This window comes from Mus caroli, chromosome 5 (genome assembly GCF_900094665.2).
Source record: "Mus caroli chromosome 5, CAROLI_EIJ_v1.1, whole genome shotgun sequence".
Classification (NCBI taxonomy): Eukaryota; Metazoa; Chordata; class Mammalia; order Rodentia; family Muridae; genus Mus; species Mus caroli.
Window position 1 is genome coordinate 666,405 of NC_034574.1, and position 24,039 is coordinate 690,443.

General features: G+C 41.5%; 2 protein-coding genes across 8 annotated transcripts in view; both read left to right on the plus strand.

Annotated features, from left to right (window-relative positions):
• Positions 1-24,039, plus strand: part of Akap9 (A-kinase anchoring protein 9) — a 143,003-nt gene that overhangs the window by 4,520 nt on the left and 114,444 nt on the right. For 5 of the 7 annotated variants that reach the window (XM_029477658.1, XM_029477660.1, XM_029477662.1 and 2 more), the window contains exons 2-6: positions 15,219-15,434; positions 18,225-18,269; positions 21,975-22,028; positions 22,368-22,538; positions 23,716-23,871. In XM_029477658.1, coding sequence (XP_029333518.1) covers positions 15,219-15,434; positions 18,225-18,269; positions 21,975-22,028; positions 22,368-22,538; positions 23,716-23,871 — 642 coding nt within the window. The remainder of the gene's footprint in view (positions 1-15,218; positions 15,435-18,224; positions 18,270-21,974; positions 22,029-22,367; positions 22,539-23,715; positions 23,872-24,039) is intronic. The other 2 variants (XM_029477659.1, XM_029477663.1) reach the window with 1 other exon arrangement.
• LOC110295336 (aminoacyl tRNA synthase complex-interacting multifunctional protein 1-like) lies at positions 18,302-20,598 on the plus strand. The gene is given in 1 exon segment (XM_021163849.2): positions 18,302-20,598. A coding segment is annotated over 1 exon segment (960 nt). The 5' UTR covers positions 18,302-19,033; the 3' UTR covers positions 19,994-20,598.

The window sequence follows — 24,039 nt, forward strand, 5'->3', positions numbered from 1 at the left end:
CTTTACTCAGCATTGCTCGTGTCATATAGCTGGCTTCTGTGTTAGAAGACTTTGGGCGATGTCCTTGTTTTTTTTTTTTTTTTAAGGCAAAGTGTCATGTAGCCCAGGCTGGCCTTGAACTCCTGCTCCTCCAGTCTGTCTTCAGCACTGCAGACGGGTGCCCCAGACACTCCAGGCCCAGTGTATCTCTCTTGCACTTCTGTCTTATCCTTTCCACTGCTCTAAGATCTCATTGCTGGGGACAGATCATCTGGCCTTACCCCTTCCTTTCCTTTGCTCCTACTTTGCTGTTTTAGATCTGCAGCGACTGAAGAACCCAGAAACTGGGGTTCATAGCCGAGTTTGTGAAAATTCCAAGGAGAAGGGAGCCAAGCAGAGCAGACTTCTCTGCCAGCTTAGTGTCTTTACTTCCTGGTTGTCTTTGCATTTGCTGTAGGGTCCTCAGTATTAGTGTTGGAAAAATCCTGTTTCCTGAGGAGAGACGGTATTACCAGATTATTAAGTATTTTCAGACCCAGGCAAACCCTGTTTACTATGAAAAGGTCAGGAATGGCACCACAAAGGCTGTCTGTCCTGTGTTGAACCAAACATTTCATTTCCATTTTAAATGACTTACTTTTTCCAAGTAAAATTACTTGGAAATTTACTGTTTTATAAAGAGTATTATAATGCAACTATATCTTTAAATCATATTAGGAATGTTTTTAAAAGCTTGGTACGTACAGTACAGTTTTTAAAGCGGTTTTGTGCCAGCGAGGCAGTGCTTTATATAATAGACATTGTTTAGTGAATTAGTTAAAGTTCTTGGCTTCTTCATTTTTTATCAGCAGTTATGATTTTTATATGTTCACCAAGCATTCGCGGTTTGAGTAGTCCCAGGTATATGCAAAGTGAAAAAGGCTTTCTTGTCTTTGAGATGTGGACAGCTAGGGTTTTCACCTTCTTTCTTTACAGTTGCTCCTTCTGTTTTCATGTGCACGTCTTTCCTGCCTTCCTGATTCTTGTTAGGTGGTCTTCAGGTGTGACAGAAGTATCTAGTCTAGCGTTCTCAGCAGTGCAGGAGTTAATGCCTGCATTCGCAGCATGGCAGACAGGAATTGAAAAGTCATTCATTCTCTGCAGGTCTCACTGAAGTGAGAGAAAATGCCTGTGGAAGCTGCTTCAAAGCCAAGGTCTCTGGAGTAAACCCCCAGCGGCAAAACGCAGAGGGGAAAGACCCAAGGGAAACCTTCACCTGTTTGAACGGTCTTTGTCCCACTCCTTTGTCACAGTCCTCCTCTGGCTGTCCTGCTTCTTTTCTACAGGCTGTTACTCAGCAATGGCAGTACTGTCCATCAAGCTGAAGGGGTCAGGTGACAAACATGTTCCAGGTATCCTGTGACAAGAACGGATCCCAGATCTTTTTTTTTTTTTCTTTCGAGACAGGGTTTCTCTGTGTAGCCCTGGCTGTCCTGGAACTCACTCTGTAGACCAGGCTGGCCTCAAACTCAGAAATCCGCCTGCCTCTGCCTCCACAGTGCTGGGATTAAAGGCGTGTGCCACCACTGCCCGGCTCAAAAATCTTTGAAAACAATGTCCTATTTCAAGATTGTATGTGTGTGCGTGTCTTCCCTGCATGTGTGTGTGTGTGCACCATGTGCATACCTACTGCCCTTGCAGTTTAGAAGAGGATCCCCTAGAACTAGAGTTATAGATGGTTGTGAGCCTCCATGTGGGTGCTGGGAACCAAATCAAGGTTTCTGCAAAAACAAGTGCTCCTGACTGCTGAGCTGTCAGTCCAGCTCCAGATGTCTTCACTGTATAAAGAAAACCGGTTCTAGCAAGAGCAAAGCTACACAGTGCTCGAGAATTGTGCTTTAGTGAAACTGAAGTTAGCTAGCCTTGTCTGACAATGGCAGTGAGAAAAAAGTAGCCTGCCGAACATTGATGAGGATAGCATATTTATTTTGCAGCAATATTCTTCTAAAATTAAAATTTGGAATTCTTTTCAATTGATTAGTATCCTCTTAAACATCCCCACCCCCACCCCTAAGATGGGATTTCTCTGTGTAGCCCTGGCTGTAGTAGAACTCACTCTGTAGACCAGGCTGGCCTCGATCTCAGAAATCTGCCTGCCTTTGTCTCTCCAGTGCTGGGATTAAAGGCGTGCGCCTCCACTGCTCTGCTAAAACTTGAACTTTTTAACTTGAAAAACTACTGAAAATTTGAAAGTTTGTTTGTTATAAAGGTTGCATCTCTCTCTCTCTGTCTCTTTTTATCTGTGTGTGTGTGTGTGTTCTCTCTGTCTCTCTGTCTCTCTTTCTCTGTGTGCGCATGTGCAGGTCTCTGAGAGGGAGAGAATATATAATATATAATATTTATATTATTTATATTATAATTATATTAATATATTATATATTATTATGTAATAATATATAATAATTCTGTACTCTGGCCTAGTAGAAAAGACTCTAGGACTTTGGAGACATTTATTCTCTCATTTGTTTTAAACACAACTACAGCTATGGACTTTTACTTAGCAGCATTTACTTAAATTCTTGCAAACCATGCCTTATTGGCTACAAGAAGAATCCTGTTACAGCAGCCTATGCCTTGAAGGTATTAGTAAAATACTGATAGAAATACTGGACATAAAAAGCTAGTATTGGATTATTATTTTTTAAATTCCGGTAAGACTCACCTAAGCACAAAGCATTCTGAAACAAACTTTTTGGTGGCATAGCTTTACATTATACCATTACCACCATGCCTATTTTTACCAAACCAGAATAAAACCTTGTGCTGTAGATGTTTTCATTCCCTTGTCTGTCTAGCTGGAAGCAACTGAATACTATTCCAGTTGATTTGTTTATACTTCATCCATTGGTCTGATTTTGGTCGTTTTCACCTTTAGTCTGTGGTGGTCTGTGCTGCTCTAACAGTTGTGTCCCAGTACTGGAGTACCTGTTCATTTCTCTGCTGTGTTTCCTGGGAGTGAGAATCTGGTCGTGTGCAGATTGCGTTGATGCTTTGGCAGGCGTCTCAGGTCACTTTGAACAGTAGCTGTACTGTTGTCCGTTCCTGTTTACAGTGTCTAAGAATTCAGCTCCTTCTTGTTGCACCAGCACCGGTGTCTTCTTTCTTAAGTCATTAGAAGCAGTATGAGTGGATGCAGAGTGGGGCTTACCTCAGGGCTCCCAGTTACTAATGATGAAGAATATCTTTTCATGTGCTTTTTTTTGACCACTAGTGGATCTTTAGAAAAATATTTAAAGTCTTGGTCTACATTTAACAGTGCTTTTACCACCTTATTTTATATATTATATAATTCTGTGTACACATGCAGCCACACACACATGCACGCACAGTATGTATATATTTATGTGCCAGGAATGGACAGACAGAAACACATCCTATTGGAGTTACCTTCCTGGGCTAATACAGTGTAAACTTTTGCTAGCCACAAATAAGGTTTTTCGTGAGTAGATTGGAGCATGGATTACCCTTGCTTTCGTTGTGGGCCAGAGACTGTTTGTGCCAGCTGTTTCACAAGTGCGTGCAGTTTGCTGAAGCGGGCACCTGTTGGCCTTTGGCCTAGTCATTGCTGTCCAAATCTATGATGGGAACACATTTGGTCTTGAGTCATGAAAAGATCTTTTAAAAATACATGAACACGAAAGACCTATATGTATGTTTCACTAATGGAAGAGATTTTTGTTATAATATTGTATCCTCTTAAAAAAATCCCATGCTAGTTATCACTAAAACACTAAAACTTAAAGCACTTGACGCCTCTCTAGGCACCACAATAGACTGTTTGTGTATACTTGAATTGATAGATTCAAAAGTGCTAACTATTGAAAATATCCAGACTTAGCGTTGTCCCAGCAGTGGCTTGGCCAGGCTCTTTAGCTCTGCAGTCCGTTTTGTACTCTGCAGTAGTCTTTTATCCCTCTGGTTCTTGAGCAATGCAATATTTGTTTCCAGTTCATAGCAGTGATTCCTTCTGTACATTGCTGTTCACTGAGACTTTGATGTTGTTCGAGTGTGTATGTCTAGGGTTGTTCTGTCCTCCTTTCAAGAAGAGGTTATATTTTTTTTAAGCCTCAAATTTAGTTGAACTATCTGGAACTACATTAAAATATTAAAACCCTAAACATTTTAATGTCTGAATGAAACTGAATAGGTTTATCATTTACACACACTTCAGAATGCAGCACTCAGCACTGCTTGCTAAGGCTTTTCTGTTGAGGGCTCTGAGGTTAGGCTCTGTCCATTGCTTCATTATCCATTTCTCCAGGGAAGGTGCTGTGCTGCTGGGTGGGACCTGAAACACATGGGCTGGCTACTCACAGACTTTAGCTGCTTTATCAGTTCCTTTCTCCTGCTGCCATACAACACCATAACCAAACACAAGTAGCGACACGAGGGCTTATTTTGCCTTAATATTCCAGAGCAGTCCATAGTGATGGGGAATATATAGCGGCAGGCTGCTGGAGCAAAGAGCTGAGATCCTCTTCCACTGCAGTCACAAAGCAAAGGAATGGGGCAATGCTCCAAAGTCTCAAAGCCCACCCCAGTTATGTGCTTCCTCCAGCAAGGTGCCAGCCATCTCTTAACGGTTTCGTAACCTTGGAAACAGTACTACCACCCGGGGAACAGGTGCTCAAATCACCCGGGGAACAGGTGCTCAAATCTGTGCTCCTGTGGGGGCCATTCCTCATCTAAACCTCTACATCCAGTTACTAGGGGTCTAAAAAGAAGAGAGGGCGGAATATCTAATGCTGCTTTGGCAGTTTGGTAAGGGTTTCTTGGATAAAAACCAAGCCTGATGGACCCGAGTTTGATCCCCATAGCCCATGTAGTTGAAGAAGAGGGCTAGTTCCAGTAAACTGTCCTCTGACCTCCGCATAAGTGCCACGGGACCGCCCTCCCTTAAATAAACAGACAGACGGGTGTGCGGATAGATGTAAATATTTTACTTAAAAACATCCAGATGGACAGCCCAAGTTGTTGATTTTGGGCAAGACTGTAAAATCAGTTTGTGACACACATATCAGAAGTTCTTTTTGAGACTTCTGAGTAGAATTTCTTAAGAAATTTTGTTGTGAAATCAGTGTAATTGTAGGTAGTGAGGTTGGACTAAACCAGGCAAAGGCAGTGTAAGATCAAATTGAATTTGTATTTTTTCACATTGTGAGTGGGAGACAACCTCTCCTTGCTTTTCTTCACATCTGTAAAAACAGGAGCTCTTACAGTGCCTGCCTCGGGAACTAGTGTTATATCGTAGAGTATTACAGTGCCTGCCTCGGGAACTAGTGTTATATCATAGAGTATTACAGTACCTGCCTCGGGAAGTAGTGTTATATCATAGAGTATTACAGTGCCTGCCTCGGGAACTAGTGTTATATCGTAGAGTATTACAGTACCTGCCTCGGGAACTAGTGTTATATCATAGAGTATTACAGTACCTGCCTCGGGAACTAGTGTTATATCAGAGTTAGCCGACAAAGTTAAAACTCTTAAAACCCTGTCAGGGGCAGGAGATACAGCATGGAAGTTCAGAGTGTGTGCTGCTCTTGTAGAGAACCTCAGCTTGGTTCCCAGCTTCCACACGGTGGCTCAACCGTCCTTAAGTTCAGTTGTAAGCCATCCAGTGCCTTCTGACATCAGTGGGCCGCAGCCACATATGTGGTACATGCAGGCAGAACACTGACACATAAAATAAACTAATACACTTAAAGAAAAAAACAGGCTATTGCATGCTTAAGAGTGTCAGCCATTGACACAGTGAGGCTATTGCGTGTTTAAGAGTGTCAGACATTTCTTTCGTCTGTTTCATACTGAAACTTAGATGACTAAGGTGAACAATAGAAAATGAGGCCAGAGAAGGAATGAACGGCCAGTTAACCAGGAACCATGCGAGCCACTGAACATGGAACAGCTTTGATTGTAAAAGTAGTGGGAACTGTTAAAAAGAGGGTGTGTTCATTGCTTCACTTTGTCTCACCTGTGAAAAGTACTTTCCAAGTACTGCATCCATTTTCAGATAGATATGTTGCTACCAGAGCAGTAATGAGTTAATTGTTATATAAAGAAAACATTAAAACCTTAATTTAAACACACACACACACTGACTTGAGCAGATAAATGCAAAGCAGTCTAATTCAGGTGGGGTTTCTGTGTGTTGAAACAAAAGCTAAGGTAAGTGAAGAAGAGATAAAGAGCTGTTGTAGAGATGGATCAGGAGGACAGAGGAGGATAGTTAGGCTCCATGGAACCCGAAAAGCCACTTGACTGCTGCTGTTTTCTGTCACTTGCCTCACTTTCTTAGTATCCTTTATTCCTTCCTTTTCAGATCAGCTTTCTTTGACTATACATGCCTACGCCTGACCAAATGCAAGGGGTGGATTCCTAGATCTGTCCTATCCAACGGAGCCCCCAAATACATTTTAAAACCAAAAGAAGGGGCAGATAGCTGGGCTGGTGGTCCAGTTCCTGCAGTCCTAGCAAAAGCAGGAGGGTCAGGAGGGCAGGACTAGCTTGGACTGTATGAAACCCTCTGTTAGAGCAGAAAGGCAGTGCAGTGGGAATAGGGGACACAAAGAAAAACTGCTTAGCACTGGAGACCTGTCTACTCATAGAGTAAGTGCACAGACACATCTTACTGTGTCAGAAGCACCTGGGAAACGGGCTTCAAAGTTTTGCCATCTAAGTCACATGGCTTACCAAAATGAAAAGTTAGGGTAGGAAGCAAGCTTCCTTATTTTGAAACTCAGTGAACAGTAAGGGTTGGGTACCACTTGCAGAACTAGTTTTCCTGATGCTGCTCCACTGAGTGAGTGTGTGTTTTGATTTACTGTACAGCAGTTACTTTACTTGGTGTGTATCTGAGGAAGGAGGGACCATCTAATGCTAGAACACAAGCAACAGTGGCAGCAATAACACCTGGCTCTGTCGGGTAAGGAGGAGAGTACTCGTGCCTGTGTATTGTTGAGCAGGGTGCAAAGTGCACTTGAGAGGTTGTCAGAGCAGGACAGCTAAGGTTCCAGTGAGTAAAACATCACGCGCTGATCCTAGATCCCTTCACCGGGATGTTTCCCTTGTCTTTCTAGATAGTTTACTACCTCTTAGTTACTGCTCTGCTGCTGGGACAAGATGCTATGACCACTACAGCTTATGTAAGAGTTTCTTTGTTATGGTACCAGTGTTGATGCTGTACGTAACAGTGAGGTCATCATGGTGGTGGGTCGTTGTTTTGGCGGCTGGAGCACTAAGGCAGAGAGCTCACATCTTGAGCCGCAGACATGCATTAGAGTGAGAGAACTGACTCTCATGCTCTCCTTTAGGGACAGACTGCCTCTGACAAGGCCACACCTCTTACATGTCCCACACAGCACTACTGACTGGAGACCGAGTGTTCAAATAGACAATCCTCTGGGGGAGCATGCTCTTTCAAGCCACTAGAACTTCTTAGTTCCCTAACTTCGAGAGAAGAATCTAATGGACTGATGTGTTCTCACCACGGTGAAGTAGGTAGAGAATCAGGGTTGCTGTAGATGGTAGAGGCCGTCCGTGCTCACTGCTGCTTTCCTAGAAAGTTAGTTCTGCATACTAACATATGTTAGACATATGTTTCATTTACAAGAGAATACATTTAATTCACCCGTAAGGTAAAGATTAATGATAAAAGAACATTTCTGTACTTAGCATCAGTTAGGGGTTATGGTGGTTTGGTAAAGTGTAGCTGCTGGTTCTTCTCCAAGGTCTAGAGTTTTACCAGCCTTGGGTAGGTGGCTACCTTTCCAATACCAGTCATGAGTTCTCTCTTGTGTAGTGAGCTTTAAGTCAAATTAGAGAGTTGTTGGCTACCACCAAGGTGTGCTTGCCACTACAGCACCCTTAGTGTTATCATGCCATGCAGGTCAGTTGCTGTGGCACATAGTAGCTGTAGCTGGGTAGTATTGTTGGTAGCTTCCCTCCTTTGGAAGCTGGCATGGTACTTTCTGGTACCATAAAAGCTAGTTCTCAGAGAGAAGGCTGGCTACCTACAACAATTTATATGTTGAGAAAAATACATATTCACATTCTCATATTCTCATTCTCTCCTCCCCCCCCCCCCCCCCCCCCCCCCCCCCCCCCCCCCCGCCACCCCCCTCTCATGTTCTTACTATGTAGCCTGACTGGCCTGGAATGCCTTATATGTAGAAAAAGTTGTTCTCAAGCAGAAAAGAGATCTGCTTGTCTCTGCCTCATGAGTGCTGGGTTCAAGGGTCATGATGTCTGGCTGCTGACCTACTTTTCCCAACTAGGCTACACATCCTTAAGGTTCCATCCCCTCTCACAGTAGCAGTACCAGCTGGAACCAGGTATTGCAAGCATGAGTCTGTTGGAGGGAGGATAGTAGAAACCCAGGCTGTACTGCTGCTGTGCTCTTAGGCAGGCATTAGTACTCATCCTTGGACACGGGCTTCCGTATCCTTTTCTTGGTGTTGGCTAACCTCTCCTTATATCTTCATTCAAATTAAACCTTTCTGTCTCAGGCTCTTTCAAAACATACATTTAAAAAAAATCTAAAACCATGCTTTATTGCTTGAAATGATATATTTGTGTGTTTATTTTATTTTTCCTACTGCATTACAGTGCATCAGAGTAGGGGTTTTTCCCCCCAAGTGTATTCTATGCATCCCAGTGTGTTCTCTGGCTTAGCATTAGAGTGGCTACATGATTGACAACACACTCCTATTGAATATGAACTATGTATTAACTACCTAAGAACTGCCAAGTTCTGTCCTGCATGTGTGTAACACTGGGCAGCCTTCTCTCTTCTGAAAAGCCTTTGAGGAAATGAGGGTAAGAGAGGTTCCTACACTACTCCCATCTGTACAGGACTCTAATGCTTAAGAAACCACATTCAGACTTTTATCTCACTTAATTATGAAAGTTTGATGAAGTAACAGTCTGGCTTAGATTAAAAGGTCCTAATGTTAGGGACACATATTTTGACTAGTCTCTAGCAGAGTTTGGTAAACTCTCAGTGAACACAGAAAACTAAGCAGATTATAAGCAGTCTTTAAAAAATCATAACACTATAGAAATTAACATATTTTTATATGTAATAGAATGTTCTGAAAATTCTTTTTTTCTGGTAATGACTATGTTATTGTAATTCTTGAGTTTGGGAATACATGACTGTTTAGTCTTTTTCTTGTCCTGGTTAGAGTGAGACATTGCTTGGGATCTGAACCAGGTTTGGAAGACAGATGTATATGGACACATTGTCTTCCAGAAAATCTTGCAACTATTTCTGTGACTACATATGTTAACATTTTTATAATTGGCTTCCAAATGGAAAACACAGATGGCTGGTGTCTGAATTTCCAGCATGTTTTAGAATAAATGTTTTCTCAGTAAGTTAAAGTATATCACTTCAGTGTCAGGTGGTGGTTACCCAATTGAGTAGGTTGTTTTTTTTTTTTTTTTTTTTTTTCCATCAACTTAACCATTTTCAGGTTTAAAATAAAAATAACTTAAATAGCCAAGAAATTGAATATGTAAGATGATCTTGTTTCTTTTGTTTTTTAAAAAGTTTGATTAATTGATTGATTTTTACTTATTTACTTTAAATCCCTCTCACTGCTCCTCTCCCAGTCACCCTCTCCTACAACCCTTCCTCCCATCTTCCACTCCCCTTCTCTGAGTAGGTGGGGACCCCCCCAGGTGTACCCTCAACCTGCACATCAAGTCTCTGCCAGCCTAGGCGCATGCTCCCCAACTGAGGCAGATGAGGCAGCCCAGCTAGAAGAACATATCCCACATACATGCAACAGCTTTGGGATATCTCCCACTCCAGTTGTTTGGGACCCACTAGAAAACCAAGCTGCACATCTGCTATTTATGTTTGGGAGGCCCAGGTCCTGCCTTTATATGCTCTTTGGTTGGTGGTTCAGACTCTGACAGCCGAAGGGGTCCTGGTTAGTTGACTCTGTTGGTCTTCCTGAGTTCCTATCTCCTTCAGGGCACAGCAGTCCTTCCTCCTGTTCTCCCATAAGAGTCCCCAAGCTCCATCCCCCGTTTGGCTTTGGCTATCTGCATCTGTCCTGAATCAGCTGCTGGGTGGAGCCTCTCAGACGACAGCCATGCTAGGCTCCTGTCTGCAAGCATAACAGAGTATTAATAGTGTCAGAGACTGGTGCTTGCCTATGGAATGGCTCTCAAATTGGGTTGGTCATTGGTTGGCTATTCTCCGAGTCTCTGCTTCATCCCACGTTCCTGCATTTCTTGTAGACAGGATAAATTTAAGGTCAAAAGTTTTGTGGGTATATTGGTGTCTCTCTTGCTCCACTGGGGTTCCTGTCTTACTACAGGAGAGGTGGCCTCTCCAGGTTCCATATCCGCAATGCTGTGAGTCACAGCTAAGGTCACCTCTACTGGGTCTTGGGTGCCTTACTTTATCCCAGGTCTCTGCCTCATTTTGGAGATGTTCCCCACCTCCTCACCCCTGTCAGTTGTAAAATTTGCATTCATTCTCATAGCTATATGGCTACCTCTTCTGACCCTCCCCACGCCTGACCCTGAACTCCCCCTTCCTCTCTCCATCCCGTCTCCCACCCAGTTCTCTCTCTTCATCTGCCTCTTATGACTATTTCCCCTTTTAGTGAGATTCAAGCTTCCTCACTTGGGCCTTCCTTCTTGTGTAGCTTCTTTGGGTCTGTGGAGTATAACATGGCACTTGTACTTTATGGCTAATATCCACTTATAAGTGAGTACATATCATGCATGTCCATCTCACTCAGGATGATAATCTCAAGTTCCCCCCATTTGCCCGCAGAATTCATGATATCTTTGTTTTTAATAGCTGAATAGTATTCTATTGTGTAGATGTACCACATTTTCTGTATTCATTCTTCAGCTGAGGGACATCTAGGTTGTTTCCAGTTTCTATTATGAATAAGGCTGCTGTTGTATGCCGGCCTGCGGCTTACAAGGACTGGGTACACCAGGGAGGCAGGCTGGGGCTGAAAGAGATTTGGATGACGAGAGGTTAATGGAGCCAAGACAAGATTCTGTTCAAGGCTCTCCGTTTACTACAAGAGTCTCCTTATAAAAGGGGAAGGCCCATGCCCCGCCAGTTCATTCTTGGTGTCTGGAGCCAGCCTGTAGGTGATGTGCAGAATAGGATGTTCCTCTGGAATGTCTCAGGGGCTTCTCAGCAGGTAGCAGTGTCTTGGAGAGAGCAGTGGCACCTGGCAGGACAAAAGAGCCATCTAGGTCGGAAGGCTCCACCTTAGGTAATTTCCTTCACAGTGGCTGCAAGGTCAAAGTCTGGATCAGCCTGCTTCAGGCTGCTATGAACATAGTTAAGCAAATGCCTTTGTGAGATGTTGAAGCATCTTTTGGGTATATGCCCAGGAGTGGTATGGCTGGGTCTTGAGGTAAAACTATTCCCAGTTTTCTGAGAAACCAAATTGATTTCCAAAGTAGTTGTACAAGTTTGCACTCCCACCAGCAATGGAAGAGTCTTCCCTTGCTCCACGTCCTTCTCAGCATGTGCTATTTCCTGAGCTTTTGATCTTAGCCATTCTGATAGGTGTAATATGGAACCTCACAGTTGTTTTGATTTACATTTCTCTGATGACTAAAGACTTTGAATGTTCTCTAATAGCTTCTTGGCCATTTGAGATTCTCTGTAGCTCTGGACCCCATTTTTAAATTGGGTTATTTGGGTTGTTGGTGTTTAACTTCTTGAGTTCTTTATAAATTTTAGCTATTAGCCCTCTGTCAGATGTAGAGTTGGTGAAGATCCTTTGGCTGTTGTATTGTCCTATTGACAGTGTCCTTTGTCTTACAGAAGCTTTGCATTTTTATGAGATGTCCCATTTATCAGTTGTTGATCTTAAAAGCCTGAGTCATGTGTGTTCGGTTCAGGAAATTGTCTCCTGTACCAATGCATTCATGGCTACTTTGTACTTTCTCTTCTGTGAGATTTAGTGTATCTGGTTTTATGGTGAGGTTCTTGATCCATTGGGACTTGAGTTTTTTGCAGGGTCATGAATATAGATTTATTTGTATTCTTCTACTTGTAGACATCCAGTTGGACTGCTTAGAGAACAACACCATTTGTAGAAGATGCTTTCTTTTTTTCATTGAATGGTTTTGGCTTCTTTATCAAAAATCAAGTGTCCATAGGTGTGTGGGTTTATTTCTGGGACTTTGATTCTATTTCTTGACCTGTCTGTTTCTATATCAATATCATGCAGTTTTTAATCACTATTACTCTGTAGTACAACTTGAAGTCAAGGATGGTGATTCCTCTTGAAGTTCTTTTATTATTCAGGATTGTTTTGGCTATCCTGGTTTTTTTTTTTTTTTTTTTTTTTTTTTCCTATGAAGTTGAGAATTGCTCTTTTGAGGTCTATAATTTTTTTTTTTTAATAAACACAATTCTTGCTGGAAAACTGTTGCATATATTATTTTTCTCAGAATTTGAATTGTTTTCTTAAGAGAAGATTATAGTTTAAAGGTAGTTTTATGTTTTTCATTAGCTTAATGAGTACTTAGAATATTTAATTCCAGTTCTGAACCCTGGAAATGTAGAGTTGGATGTGCTTTGTGTTGTGTCATTTAAGCCATCAAGAGGTTAAAATTACTGCTTTACAGTGTCTTCCCTAAGTGACGTCTTCCCTCTTTTATTCAACATATACTTAGTGCGCAGTGTTCTAGGTGTGGAACATAACTGCAACAAAAGTCCTTGCTCTCAGGAGTCTTCTACATAGGTAACCGAGAGAAATTATGACCCCATAGAATCAAGTAAAACAGACCAAAAACAATGTCTCTGTAATTTTATGCCTTTTTAGAAACAGCCCATTCAAATACAGTTGTAGAATTGTTCTCTTTGTGCATGTCCATGTGTGTCTTCTCCATTGGGTTTAGTAATGCATGCTGTTGTCTCTGCTTTTCAGTCAACCTTTCTATAACTTGGTGTTTAGTCTTTCAGTTGTCTGTGTACTTACACATCTGAGTAAACACTAGATATAAGTGATTTGTATGCAGTAAGGAATTCAAGTTTGAAACAAAATGATATTATAGCAGCTTCTGAGGTGTGCTCTTAGGAATTCCATTCTCAATATTTTTGGCATTGCACCCTCCCTGAGGGATCCTTTCTTTCTAAATGATGAGCCTGGACTTCTGATTCTATATATGGGTAGCATTTTAATAATAATCCAGTCAGTTTATTTTTAAGAATAGATCTATCATACAAAGTACTTTAAATGCATTTCAGCAGCTTCATAATGTACAAAGAGGCAGCTGACCCTGCACCTGTTCTCCAGGCAGGCGTGAATCAGAATGACTGAAGACTTAGGAAAGCCCTGACTGTGGTCTGTCTTTATATTGTATAGCATTAGCAGCTGCTATGTGTGATTGCTGAATTAATCTCTTCAAAAAATAGGGCATCCCTATATATATTATTTTACAGTTGATAAAGTTTTAAAATACTATATTTATTCATAGTCTGTCACATATTTTGATAAATAATATTAGCATCATTAGTAATACTGCCTTAGCATTATTATATAATAACTTATAAGCTATCTTTTTAGTTAATGTTGTAAATACAGTCATATTATTAGTATAATCCTTTTTTCAAAAGCTCTAGGTCTTATTTTTGGTTATCCCTAGAATGATTAAAGAGCTCAAATTTAAGAGCTCTTAAATTTGTTGGTTGGTATCTTTTTCACAGGAAATAAATTTTATTTAAAAGAAAGAAAAGAAAATTTAGTCTGGGAGACGGCTCTGGATGCAAAGTGCTTGCTTATACAAGCAAAGTGTGGGTAAAAGCCAGATATGGTGGTGAGAGGCTATAATTTCAGCACAGTGGGGTATGGTGGGGGCATAGGTAGAGACAGAAGGATGCTGGGAACTTGCTGGCCAGTCTACCGCAGTCAATACTATGAGCGACTGCTTCAGTGTAGAGTGTTAGGGGATGGTACCTGAAGTCAGCGTCTGTCCCCATGTGCGCATACTCAGGCAAGCACATTCACATGCACGCACACATACACACATGTATATGCTACTCACAAGTATACTTAAAGAGAAATTAAATTTAGGAAAAAACACTTGTAGTTTAAGTTGTGAACACACCAAAGTTGATGTACATTTTTTGTTTTTCAAAATTTATCTATTACTCTGAGTATAGTGTTAACTAAAATTCAAACTAGATATGATTGTTCATGGTTGAAGCTGGAGGCCTGCTTTGTCTCTAGTAAGGAGAGTTGTAGATGGCTTTCTTTTTATAATAACTATACTGTGATACTGTTTTCTATCCACTACTCTGTGATGGGTATTGCCATTAGCAGTAATGGCTTGAATTAATATTTTTAATAAGCGTTCACCAGAGTTCAGTCAGCATTGTGTAGTATGTGGAATGATAATTCTGACTAGATGATGATATCTTATGTATGTCCTAGCCTGGTGTTGAACACATAGAATAATAATAAAGAAAACGTACACCTTTTACCCTTTCCTTTTTTCCCTTGATAGATGAAAGGGTTTGCTGAATTACATGTTTTAGTACACATCCATTTCTCTTAGGACTCTCATCAGTGTCTTAATATTTTAAAGTTAGATACATCCTTGTTTTAATTTTTGTTGACTACTGAAAAAAAGGGATCTGACGTTTAATTTATAGCAAGGGGTGCCCAGGATTAAACATGTCTTTTAGAAATAATTGAAATAAGAATAGTGCAGTGATGTGTATAGTAAGTAAACTATACATATAGGTGTCACTAGGCTAATCTTGGAGGGCCAAAAAGCCTCACTCTGGAATTTACATTGCTTCTATTCTTCCTTTGTAGACAAAGCTAGAAACCACACTTAGAGTTATTTCTTTTGGCACAGGCTAATTATCTTTAGAAAACCCATGAAGGGTGCATTTGAACTCCGTGTGTGTTGTGCTTTCAGACAGTTTGAAATCCTCAGGTAATGGTCAGAGTGGAGCGACAGAGCGTCTCACCCCCCAGCTTCTGACTCTGAGCTGATGTTCTCTTGAAGGCGTTTTCCTTTCTTACATCAGTGTGGCAGTGATCGCTTTCATGAGGATAGGATGTCTGCCCTTAGTTTGTCATTCATTCTTGAGATAGTTTGAGTTTTCTTAATAAAGCGACTCAACTTTAATAATGTTAAAAAAAAAAAAAAACTCCTTAGATGAGTGTAATGCCACTTTGTTTTTTCCCCTATAGCTTGCTCGGTTTCGACAAAGAAAAGCCCAATATGATGGGGACATTCCGAAGAAACAGAAGAAGAAAAGAACGTCAAGCTCTAAACATGATTCAAGCTTACATACTGATCAACAGAGTGGTGAGCTCTGCTCGGAAAGTTCTCAGAGGGTAGACTCAGCCGGGAATCCTGATTGCTCCGGGGCAGAGGTAAAGCACGGCCAGGTCTTCTCTGCTGAAGTAAGTCCTTCAGGTTTTAGTCTGGTTTTAAGTGGAGCAACGCGTAGTGACACTGGTCATGAGCACACTGTACACTTTATGATGACTTCGAGCCTTCTCACAAATCTCAGCACTATGGGAAAATCTAGACCTAAAATGATCAATAGCCTCTGAGGAAGCCTTGTGAGCTGCATTCAGCAAACCTCTCCTGAGCACTCACAATGCAGAGACGAGGAAGGCAGAGACAAAGAACAACAGTTACTCCTAGCAGAGTTTATATGACTTATGATTCTAGGTTCTGCCTGTTCCACCATCGCAGGTCTGTCCAGTTCACCATTGCAGGTTCTGTCCAGTTCACCATTACTGGTTCTGTCCGGTCTACCGTTGCAGCAGCAGTGTACCTGGCTCTCGAGTATAGGGCATTCCAAAGCCAGCCTTGTGTGTGTTACTTTGGTATGTTCAGATGGGTTAACAGAGCTGAAAGTATGAGAAGGAGTTAACAAGAGCTGAAAGAAAAGTGAGGGAAGCAGCCTTTGCGCAGAAAGGAAAACATTTGCAAAGATAAAAGGTCGCATGCTGTGTAACCTGAAAAAAGGAAATTCGATTTCATATGGACCCCAAAGTGATGGGATAAGTTTGAAAATTGTACCTAGCCTAACCCCCATGGAAGGAGTCCAGTAAATCCTAATTTCTCAAGAATCACTCCGTTGTTTAATGACGTAACTTTCTGAAATGGGAGAGTTAGAATGGATTAAAACGGTTGGTAGGCGGTTGGATCACCAACCAAGACCAGAAATAGAGGGGTAGGCTGCTCAGGAGAGTATCGGGAGGGTAGATATGATTTGAATTTTGTGCTACAGCATGTTTTTATCGAAGTAAGATTAGAGTAGATAGAGAGTAATGCTCAGTACTGAGGTGGGCAATGGAGACCTGTTATATTCCTCATAAAATCTGGTCATCATGTGTCTTGGATGTATGGGAATAATAGTTGCAAAAGAAGAGTGAGGAGCTGAGCTTGGTCGCACCTCTCAGAGATTTCAGCACTTGGAAGGCTGAAGTGAGATGTCCTACCTTCATTTGTAGTATTGTAGTAAATACCATGATAAAAGTAAGGTGGACAAAGTGTTTATTTGACTTATGATTCCATGTTCTTCCTAGTCCACCGTTGCAGGTTCTGTCTAGTCCACTATTTCAGGTTATGTCTATTCCAAACTAGGCCAGCCTGGTTTGCAAAGTAATTCCAGGACAGACCGAGCTACATAGTGAGACCCTGTCTTGAAAGAAAAAGAAAAAATAAAATAAAAAACCAAAAAACTAAAACGAATAAATAAATAAAAAGTCACTTGCTTGCCAAACCTGATGAGCTGAGGTGTATTCCCAGGACAGCGTTGTCATGTGACCTCCATGCTGGGCTGCATACACACATTAAAGAAATAAATGTAGCACAGTTTTCAAGAAGAAGCATTGAGGTGGCAGCACTGCGTTGTCTGCAGGGAACATTCTGTTTCCCCCAAGTATTTGGCTTGGCGTGTGTAGTGTTGTATATTTTGGGATTTTTGTAGATGTACTTTATCAGATAATGGAGCTTCCTTTCCACTCGGGAATCATTGAGTGGTTTTATGTGTTTAATTATTTATTTTGCAATGCTGGGGTTCAAATCCAGGGCCCTGTTGAATGCTCAACCAACACTTTACCATGGAATTAAGTTTCTAGCCCTCAGCTACACGTGCACACAGTCACACATGGATATGCAGTCACATATGCATACACAACAACGCATCAACCAGTGAAGCAAGCAAGCAAGGAAGCAGTCAGAGCCTCTTGAATTAGGAGCCTTTGTTACAGAATTGTCGAGTAGAGCCCAGCCTATTTCTTTTCCTGTCAGTACTTCTAGTACTTAGGAAGGGCATTGCAGGAATGTGACCTCGAATGTTAAGTGATAGTCCCATAGGACTAGGTGGGGGTAAATCAGTGATAGTTGCATGTGCCTGCACACATGTGCACAGCTGGGTGTGGCAGTAAGAGCACGTTTGGAATAAGAAGAAAGAGGACTTATTCCTTTGCTGTACTTCCCACTTGAGGGAAGCTTTGAGTGCCACTGACCTCATGGACAATACTGGAATAAAGTAAAGGTGTTTAATTTTTATTGTTTTATAAGGATGGGTATTTTGGCTATAGGGATTTGTGCTTGGCTTCCATACGTGCAGTGCCCATGGAGGCCAGAAGAGAGCATCAGGTCCTTTAGAGTGGAGTTCCGCTGGTCGTAGGCCCCATGGCTTCTGAACCCTTCCTGGCCAGAGCGCCAAAGGCTTTTAACTGCTGAGCCATTTCTCTAGCCTCTAGCAAATGTTTTGAATGAATGCCGTTTAAGTTGTAAAATCAGTATAACAACAAAGGATGCTGTTTGTTTTCAAAAAATTACTTTTAGCATCAAGATTTTATGATACTTGTGAAGAAATGAGACTTCTGGTGGTAGCATTTAAGACTGTTTTCTTTAGGAGTTATAACATTTAAAGAAATAATACCTGCTGCTTTTTGCTTACAAAGGATAGGTACAATGTATAAACATAGTTCTTGTGATATTTTTTATATAGAGAAAAATTAATTTTCAGACATTAATTCATAAGTGAAAATTTAAAGGTCTGAATAATTTCTATTAGGTTTTGGTAGCATCTTACACAGTTTTAGTAGCATTTTATGTAGTTTTCATTATGTTACAAATAGTCGTTGCTTATTGAAAGTAAAATATAGGAAAAATTGTATCTTGCAAAATATAGTAAAAATTGCAAATTGTTTTTCCTTTTATCTTAGCCTGAAAGTGAAATTTCTACCACTGCAGATGAATGTAGCTCTGAGGTAAGATTAACATGTCATAATTTCAAATGGTATAAGCAAAAATAGTTATTTTATGTCACTAAAATTATTAATTGCTGGTGCTTTGTTTCTTGTAGGTTTTGCATGCTCTGTTGCATCTCTGTAAATACAATAAATAACAACAGCATAAATGCTTGGTTTCCAGTATTCTGTTAGGAGAAAGCTTTTCACAAATGTGTACATTTATGTTAGCCATATGGACTTGTTTATTGGCACTAATGTTGTGACAGTGACTTTAGGTGGATATGACCTCTCTATGATGTGTCCTCCTTATGTCCTTGTGATAAGTATCACTTATGTGCTGTGGTAAGTGTGTATCCTTTTGTCCTAGTCTTTTAAATACCATCTCCGTTTCTTTGGCCCAGGGGTAGAGAACATGATAACCAGTTTCTTACTGTAAATGTGTCAGCAAATTAGATATTTCATAAGATTCAATGTATTGAGGTTGCTAATAGTAAAGAGAACTATGCTTAAGCTAACATAGCACAATTTTATAATAATAATAATATGGGTAGCACTTAACACATTTAATATATTTTAGAACTAAGAACATTCTTGCTTATAGACTGACCAGGAAAATAACCAACAATGAATAAATAAATGGGTATCTGAATAACACTATGTAAAATTTCCTCTAAGGTAAGTATGGATTTAAAATCATAAATTCTAAAAACTGCCATTGAAAAATACTGTACCGCTTCTCCCGGCTGGAGGCTGCTCAAGAGCTGCGGTTGGGTCACCGCTTCATGTTTCTCTGCCGATTCTCGGGAAAGATGGCAGCTAATGATGCTGTTCGGAAGAGGCTGGAGCAGAAGGGTGCAGAGGCGGATCAGATCATCGAACATCTCAAGCAGCAGATTGCTCTTCTTAAGGAGAAAGCAATTTTGCAGGCAACATTGAGAGAAGAAAAGAAACTTCGAGTTGAAAATGCTAAACTGAAAAAAGAAATGGAAGAGCTAAAGCAAGAGCTGATTCTGGCAGAAATTCATAATGGAGTGGAGCAAGTACGTGTTCGATTGAGTACTCTGCTGCAGACGAAATGTACTGCTTCTGAAAGTGTGGTGCAGTCTCCATCAGTAACACCCACTGCCTCTTCTGCTACAAAAGAACAGNTCAAAGGGGGAGAAGAAAAGAAGGTAAAAGAGAAGACTGAGAAGAAAGGAGAGAAAAAGGAGAAGCAGCAGTCGGCAGCAGCAAGTGCTGACTCCAAGCCTATGGATGTGTCGCGCCTGGATCTTCGAATTGGTTGAACTGTTACTGCCAAGAAACACCCTGATGCAGATTCACTGTATGTCGAGGAAGTTGATGTGGGAGAGGCAGCCCCGCGCACGGTCGTCAGCGGGCTGCTGAATCATGGTCCTCTAGAACAGATGCAAAATCGGATGGTGGTTTTACTCTGTAATCTAAAGCCTGCAAAGATGCGGGGAGTTCTGTCTCAAGCCATGGTGATGTGTGCCAGTTCACCAGAGAAAGTGGAGATTTTGGCCCCTCCCAACGGGTTCGTTCCTGGGGACAGAATTACTTTTGATGCTTTTCCTGGCGAGCCCGACAAGGAGCTAAACCCTAAGAAGAAGATCTGGGAGCAGATCTAGCCTGACCTGCACACCAATGCTGAGTGTGTGGCCACATACAAAGGAGCTCCCTTTGAGGTGAAGGGGAAGGGAGTTTGCAGGGTCCAAACCATGGTCAATAGTGGAATTAAATAGGTGCTCTGTAACTGAAAGACATTGGCAAAACCTTAATAACAATAAAGAGAAGTGTGTTTATCACTTAAAAAAAAGAAAAAAAAAAAAAAAAAAGAAAAATAGTGTACCAGAAAAGTTGTTTTTAGAATAGGAGAACTTGAAACTTTTAAAGAAAAGTACAAACTAAAGTCAGTCATGTGACGCACACTAGTAATGGAGACTCCCACAACCTCACAGAAGCACAGGCAAGAGTCAGCATAGAAAGAGCAGATGCACGAGGAAAAATAGGTAAAGGCCACTTACATCTCACTCTGTAAATAAGCAAACCCCTAATGTGTGTGAGGGGAAAACCAAAACCAAAACAAAAGAGAACTTGAAACAACCAGAAAACAGTCTGCAGAGCTACAAGCAGCAGCAAGGTTTTCTCAGTAATAGCACTAAGTGCACTACCACATTCCCTATGAAAACAAACAGTGGGGTGGCTGCAAAAACAAACAAGATACAATTGTTTGTTGTCTGTGAGAACGGAAAACAAAGGAGTCAGAGTCCCTGTGCCAGGCGAGAGGAAGCTTCACAAACAGCACAGGTGCACACGTAGCTTATAAAGTACTAAAGTTGTCAGCAAGGATAAAAGAGGGTGCTGCACATTAGTAAAGCAAGGCCAGTCCTGCTTTCTAGTACTTTCAGCCTTTCTGGTATGCCGGGGGCGGGGGTGGGGGTGGGGAGACATGGAGACATCTCCACAGAAGGAGATGGAGACCTTTATTCTGTGTTTGAGCATCATTAGTGTCTTATCCCAACAGGGAACTTTCCTTTTCTAATTGCTCTCCACTGCTTCTGATGCCTTGGTCAGGATTTGCTGTCAGATACTAGCAGGCTTTTCCTATATGACTTTGGTGAAGATAGGCAGTGCTGTGGCTAAGATTGACATCCTAAACAATTTGGGAACCACTTTCAAGAGTGGTGCTAAAGCATTCATAGAAATTCTTTAGGTTGGTGCAAACATCTCTGTGATTGAACACGTGGGTTTTGGCTTTTAGCATGACTGTCTGGTGGCAGACAAAGCATAAAACATGATGACAAATAATATACTTGAGAGCCTTCTACTGGGGCTGCTTCACTGTGCCTGTCAACTATAGTAGCCTGTTAGCTGGGTACCAAAGCAACCTTTGTTCTTAGAGAATACTGGACAAAGAAGTGAGGAAACTCCTTTGTAGGGGCTGGGGAGATGCTCCGTCTGTAAGCCTTGCTGCACAAGCATGAGCTCCTGCGTTTGGTTCCAGGTGTGGTGGTTTGTTTGTGTAATCACAGCACTGGAGAGACCAAGACAGGAGGATTCCTGGGCTGTGGGGGCAGCCAGGCTAGCTGAGTCAGTGAATTTAAGGTTTAGTGGGACTCCAGAGTGTTGGAGAAAGACACCTAACACTGAACTCTGACCATACATATGTCTCCTCAAAGGCTGCAGTAGTCCATAGCCTACCTAGTTACCCTTCATAAGGAGAAGCAGTGTGAGCTGGGAGAGGAGGAAGGGGCATTGTAAGCACTCAGGGGTTTGAGGAATGAATACATTTAAAATTGTTATATGTCTTTTAGGTGCTTGAATTCTATTTAAGTTTATCTCTATGGTTTTGTTCGTAAGGCTTTTTTTTTTTTTTCTTTCTTAGTCCTAAAGAGAATGGAGTAGGATGACGACTCAGTAAAGTGTTTGCCACACAAGCACGAGCTTGGGTCTGTACCATAGGCACCCACATAAAATGCTTGGAAATGTGTATCTGCAGTCCCTGCACTGGGGAGGCAGGGATGGGAGGATCAGGGCTAGCTGGCCAATAAGTGGAGATTGATTTGTGATCCTCATGCTTAGTGAGAAACCTTGTCTCTAACAACAGCAGCACACACTGCATCCGCCCATCCTACACTTATCCCACAGAACACAAAAGTAGTTATCAGGTATGGATTACACTTAGTTTAAGATCATAATATATCAGGAATTGTTTTTATACAGATTAATGGCTGCAATTCTGTGATGAAACCAAGCGAGCCTACAGATACCTTAAGGGTACAGTATTTAAACTGTCCATGATACTAATGTGTTACACTGTGAAAGCTCCCTGCTCACTAACAGCTTTCTCTGCATGCACCTCTTCCTGTGCCGCCACTTACACTGTACAAAACCACGTATCTATCCCTTTTCCTGTGACAGTTGTAACCAAGGGCAGAGTCCTGGTCATGTTGTTAAGGTGCTAGTCTCATTAATAACAAAGCAGCTTTCTAAGGAACTTGCAGGAGGGAGGAGTGCTTTAAAGTGGACTTTGCTGTGGAAGTTTAAAGTTTGTCCCTGGCATTCAAGAGTGTCACTAATATTTAATTATTAAAAAAAAATCTTGGATTGATTTAGGAAGAAGACTTTTCACTTGATGACTCTTATTCTGAGCAAGGAGCTCAGTCCAGTCAGACCTGTCTTCAGATGGTAGAAAAGGAGTTGGCCGAGAAGCAGCATGATATTGAAGAGTTGACTCAGGAGTTGGAAGAGATGAGGGCCAGCTTTGGGACCGAAGGGCTGAAGCAGGTGCGCCCACTGTGGCTTTGGTTGGTTGCATTCCTAGGAGTCAGGAATGGGAGTCTATGTGTGTTCTTTAAATACGGGCCTTTGGAATGGTGACTTAGGTCACTTCATAATTTTTGTTCTTGTATATAGATAGCATAAATAATGCTTATTTAAAATGAACATGGCAGAAAAACAGCTGAAATATTGGACTTTTAAAACGTAACCATATAAAGTCACTAGAGTGAAATCATTCTCTTAAGACAGACTTTTTTCCCCTGTAATCCACATGAGAGGAAATAAAGTGTGACTTAAACCTATTAGGAATGTTACCAAGTCAACAGGAGCCTGATATAGCTGTGTCCTGAGAGGCTCTGCCAGAGCCTGACAGGTACAGAGGTGGATGCTCACAGCCAACCATTGGACTGAGCATGGGGACCTCAATGGAGGAGTTAAGAGAGAACTGAAGGAGCTGAGGGGGTTTGCAAGCTCATAGGAAGAATAATATCAACCAACAAGAACTCCTCATAGCTCCCAGGGACTAAACCACCAACCAAAGAGTACATATTAAGAGACCCAATGTCTCTAGCTGCATGTGTAGCAGAGGAATGTCTTGTTGGGCATCAGTGGGAGGAGAGGCCCTTGGTCCTGTGAGGGCTTGATGCCCTAGTGTAGGGGAATGCCAGGGCAGGGAGGTGAGAGGGAGTGGGTGGGTGGAGGGAGCATTCTCATAGAAGCAGGGGTAGAGGGTTGGGATAGGGAGTTTCGGGGGGGGGGGGATTGGGAAAGGGGATAACATTTAAAATGTAAATAAAGAAAATATCCAATAAAAAAAGAGAGAAGAATGTTTAAAAAAGAAATGTCCACAAGTTATTGTAAGTCACACCTGCTGTGCAGGGAAGTCAAGCTGAAGATGAAGCGAGACAGTACACTTCCGCCCTCTTCAGACACCAGCTGGCCTTAAATGTTTTTCTTGGTGTCACCTAGAGATACATCGGGGTATTCTAAAGTGTAAAGATACTTCTTCTACAACAAAATATGGGAAAGCCAAACCAAATATAGTCTCCTCTTTAATGCATACATATTTTCAGTCATTTTTCAAATAAAACTAATTTGGGTAGGCAGTAGCTTTTATGGAGTATTGTTTATTTTGAAAATGAAAAGGGCGAAAACTTAACCCAGTTTTCACTGTTTCTCTTAGTTACAAGAATTTGAAGCTGCCATTAAACAACGAGACGGCATCATAACTCAGCTCACTGCCAACTTGCAGCAAGCAAGGAGAGAGAAGGATGACACGATGGTAGAATTCTTAGAGTTGACAGAGCAAAGTCAAAAATTGCAGATTCAGTTCCAGCACGTAAGTATTACTAGTCCAACAAAGTTTATTATTGTCCGTAATGAATTATATACCTTTTCACTTTCCAGAACAAATCATAGCTCACTCAGAAGCCATTTGCTTCTTATAGTGTACTGAAAAAGGTGGTAAAATTAGGCTGTTATATTAACCAGGAATTTTGTTGTTGTT